The sequence below is a fragment of the Phoenix dactylifera genome, chromosome 8 (genome assembly GCF_009389715.1).
Source record: "Phoenix dactylifera cultivar Barhee BC4 chromosome 8, palm_55x_up_171113_PBpolish2nd_filt_p, whole genome shotgun sequence".
NCBI lineage: Eukaryota > Viridiplantae > Streptophyta > Magnoliopsida > Arecales > Arecaceae > Phoenix > Phoenix dactylifera.
This window is the reverse complement of record NC_052399.1, coordinates 11,504,759-11,509,210: the sequence shown is the minus strand read 5'-3', so window position 1 is coordinate 11,509,210 and position 4,452 is coordinate 11,504,759. Positions and strand designations below refer to the sequence as shown.

Sequence of the window (4,452 nt, the reverse complement as noted above, 5' to 3'; positions counted from 1 at the left end):
TCCACTTAATTGGAATATTTAAATCTAGGTTTGGAACCATATTTCTAACCATCAGGTCAAGCTTGTTAGTTCTGTTTGAACCAAAATTGAGTAAGATTTGTGTTACTTTCAGTTAGACTATAGCTCCTTGTCTCCCCAACTACTTAGTGAAGTAATGCCTTCTTATAATTTCTAAGTCCATGAGAACCTAGTTTAGAACACCATAACTATCTTATACTTTCGAATACCATAATAGTCCTCTTACATTAAATGCGAAGTAGTCCTCCTGGTTCTAGTTGCACCTTTCATACTCTACTACTAAAACTTCTCTTTTGTTGCCAAACTTCCAAACCTTCCGTCTTTCAAAACCACCATTCCTCTCCACCACTTATCAAGTAATGGCGCCATCCTCCTCTATTGGATTAATCGATGCTGCCCTCTCCAACGCCGGCCCGGATTCCCTCTCCTACGTCCACAGTAACCTCAAGTGGCTCATCCGTAAGAACCTTATCTCGCTCCTCGAGGACTTCCCCACCCTCTCTCCCTCCACTGGCACCTTCACCCATGATGACGGTACCGCCGTCAACCTCCTCAACGCCCATGGTTTCCTCCCCACATCTCCCTCCATGCAACCAATCCTTCTCACGATATGGTTGCACCAGTGTTATCCCTTCAAACCCCCTATTGTCTACGTGATCCCCACCCAAAATGCCAAGATCCTCCATGACCACCCTTTTGTCGACTCCTCAGGGGCTACCACCTCCCCCTACCTCAAGTCATGGCAGTACCCCAGGTCCAACCTCTCCGATCTTGCTCATGACCTCGTTAAGATCTTTCACTTGTGTCCCCCTTACACTTCAAGTCTGGCCACTTCTGCTTGCACTGATCCTTCTCTTTCCTTCAAGATAGAGGCAATCGGCAAACTTTTCATGAGAATAGACTCCGACAAGTTGCGCTTTCGAGCTCAAGTTGAGAAGGATATCGAGCACTTATCAAACATACAAGCTGCGTTGCATGACCGAGCTAGGGTCATTGCTTCTATTCTACTTGACCTTGAAGAGGAGAAAGCGAGCTTGGAGCTCACTCTAGAGAAGGTGGTGGAGGATGCTGATGTGCTCTCAAATTGGTTGAGAGAACAAGGTGCCAATTCTTTACCCATGGATGAGTTAGAGGCATTTGAGGCTAGCAATGAGAAATCAAGGCGTTGGATGGAGAACGAGGCGGCAGAACTTGCCATCGATGATGTAATGGATGCCCTTGGCAAAGCACTAGAGGAAGGAGCAGTGGCCTTTGAGGTCTACCTCAAGCAGGTCAGGGCTTTGGCTAGGGAACAGTACTTCCATAGAGACTTGGTCATGAAAATGGAGATGGCCAAATACTTGTCAAAGAGAGAGGCTTGAAACGTGGGTCCTTCAATGTACACATGCTTGCAAACTTTGAACTTGGGCGCTTATTGCAGTATAATGAGAAAGTAGAAAGCGATGTTTACTTTACTTAAAGGAAATATGATATGGATGCCTTTCTTGATGTTGCCTAGTAGATCTGAAATCTATGGCTATTTCTTTGTCCTTGGTTTGAACGCTACAGACCAGAGGAAGTCATGTGGAAAGAGGATAAAAATATTTTTGTCTTCTCTAAGGTCGTTTAAGATACTGTTTGAGGATCTGAATCATTAGAGACTCAAGGTCCGATTATTTAAAAGCCGCCTAGCTAATCATAGAAATGCTAGAAATTAATTTGTAATTCTAGAAACTTTTAATATGAGTAAGTTTAAAAGTCATGCAGTTTTAGCATTTAATACTTTGGGAACTCAAAGAGGCATCTTAAGTAAACTAAGAGTCAGGTGGAGATCAAAAAATTACTTTTGTATTAAGTGGTAGCCTAAGAATCATCTTTGTATCTATAAATAAATAGGTGGACTAGAGTCTTGACATGGACAAGTCATTGACAGCCTTTTGTACCACTCTTGTATGCATGAATGAAAATCTCCTATGCTTCCCACTAAAAAATTCTTTTCTCGCATCTGGTTTCCTATTTTTCTTCTTGTACCCAAAAAAATGCTATTCCCTTGGTTCTAGTTTTCATCCAAAGCCCCCCAAACTCCACCTCATATCTTCTACCTCAATCCTACTTCTTAATTGAATTCCACCATGCCAACAAGTTCTAGTGCAAGTACAAACAACACTTCTCTTAACTACATGCAAAGCCGAGTTCGATGATGAGAGCTAGATTTTTGGAGCATTCAAATGAGGACTCTCGTCCTCTAATAAGATTTATGTGACTTAGTCGAAAATGGCTATAAAGAACCAGCAAATAAAGACACATTTGCATCATGGACTCAAGCAAAGCAAAGGAAGCACAAAGAGAACAAAAGAAGAGATGCAGAAGCTTTACTTCTCATTTAGGAAAGGGTAAGCAAAACTATCTTTTCTAGAATTATGGGTGCAAAAGAAATCCAAATATGCACAGAAAATTCTAAAAAAAGGAGTTTCAAGGCTCCGACAAAGTTGTCTCTAGTAAGCTTCAATCCCTATGGAGAGAATTTGATAATTTGGTATAATGAATGATCATAAAACAATCAAAGGTTTCTTCTCTAGAGTTGTTGGAATTATTAATCAAATTAGAAGCTATGGTGATACCATTCAAGATAAGAAGACGCTGAGAAAAATAAGACTATATATGTCTGTTATGATATTTTAATGATCACAAAATCATTTGGTTTAAATATTACATATTATGTGTGTAATGTATTTAGCTCAGTTTTATGAAAAATTGATCTTATAATTTTGGACTAATTCATAATATTAGTCAACCTGTCCACTAATGAGATTCAGCCACCTATTAAGGTAAAGTATGCTCCAATATACTACGACTTGTATTTGATTGATTTAATGTATGTTCTTAGATTCAAGAGATTAATCAAAAGATCAATAGTTGTGATTAAATTAGGATTATCTATAATAAATTTTACCCAACATGAAATTGTTAGAATCCCACACACGCCGTAGGAAAATTTTGAACGCAGCGGAAGGGCATGCGTGAGATCTCATTCATCACATGAACGTATTTAAAACATCGTTTGTAGATAGATTAGGATTAAAACTTTTTACATGATTAGGAAGATCAGATCTTCATCTTGTACGGGTAGGTGACCACCGCAAATTGATGATCGTAGTATTTGTTGAAGGTTCCCTTGAAGCCGCATATGCGTCCGACCTCTACGGATATCCACACGAAGCAGAGGACCGATCGAAGCCTTTGAATCTCCCCGGGGTGCTAGCTTCCTTGCAGAGATAACTTTGATGGATGAAATCCTTTCTCCTTGTAGCAAACAACTCCTTGATTGCTCTCTCTAGAGGAAGAAGAATAGGAGAAAGAAAGAAGAACAAAACACAATTGCAGCCTTTTATTTGCAGTGGAAGAAGGAAGAGGATCCAAGCCCACACGCCTCTCTTTCTTCCTTTGCTAATGGCTGAAACCCAAAAGGGAGAGGAGAGGAGGATGTCCACGGCTCAAGGGAAGGGAATAAGGGGGCTCATGGCTGGAAATAATTCCTATGAAAACCTAAGGTTGCGCCTCCCCTTTTATAGCATGTGGAGCTCCTAATTTTTAGGAGCTCCATCCTTATCACTTTGGAATCAAGAGGAGGGGCGTACGCCTCTCCTCTTTTCCTTGTGATTTCGGCCAAGGGAGGGCCGTATACGCCCCTCCCTCCTCATGCCACATTCCGCACGCCCCTACTTAATCTAATTAAGTGGGGTGTGGGGTCTAATGCTAAAGGATCCAATCCTCTTTCAAAGAGGATTGGTTGCACCTATTTCTCTTTAAATCCTAATCCAATTAGGATTCAATTGAACCATGACTCAATTGAACTCTTCAATCCTAATCCAATTAGGAGTCATTAGATTAAAACTAATTAGGACTTAAGAAATCCTAATCTAATTAGGACTTATTAAATTTCAGTCCTAATCCAATTAAGACTTTAGAAATCCTACTCCAAGTAGGACTCTAATTTAATTTGAAATCCTAATCCAATTAGGACTCTAGAAGTTCTACTCCAAGTAGGACTCGTATTTAATATGATCAAATCCAATTAATTAAATTAAATTGCAATCTAATTACAATTATTCCTTCTTCAACTTACTAACTCTTAGTGGGTTAACCAATTATCAATCAAATTGATTATTTGTGATTTCTAATCATAATTCAACCATCGGATCGGTCAATACCTCTAATGTGTGTGACTCTATAGGTTCTATTCTGTCTGATAGTGAGATATATATTGCGATATCTATCACAATATCATTGAAAACTTCTTTTAATAGGTTGGAACAATTCCAACTCAACTCACCAGGGATCATCGACCATCAAGATAGTCCCTATGAGTCTCACCATCCACCAGTGACTCCTAGCAGCATGTAGTAGCTATCCAGTAGAATGGAATGAACCTCTAGGTGCAGTTATTGTATGATA

The 4,452-nt window shown here is 39.8% G+C and overlaps 1 protein-coding gene across 1 annotated transcript; it reads left to right on the top strand.

Moving 5' to 3' along the window:
* Window positions 1–284: 284 nt before the first annotated feature.
* Window positions 285–1,432, top strand: LOC103717015 (protein ELC-like). The gene has a single exon (XM_008805241.2). It carries the CDS (start codon window positions 378–380, stop codon window positions 1,377–1,379), a length of 1,002 nt encoding a protein of 333 aa, XP_008803463.1. The 5' UTR covers window positions 285–377; the 3' UTR covers window positions 1,380–1,432.
* The last annotated feature ends 3,020 nt before the right edge of the window (window positions 1,433–4,452 follow it).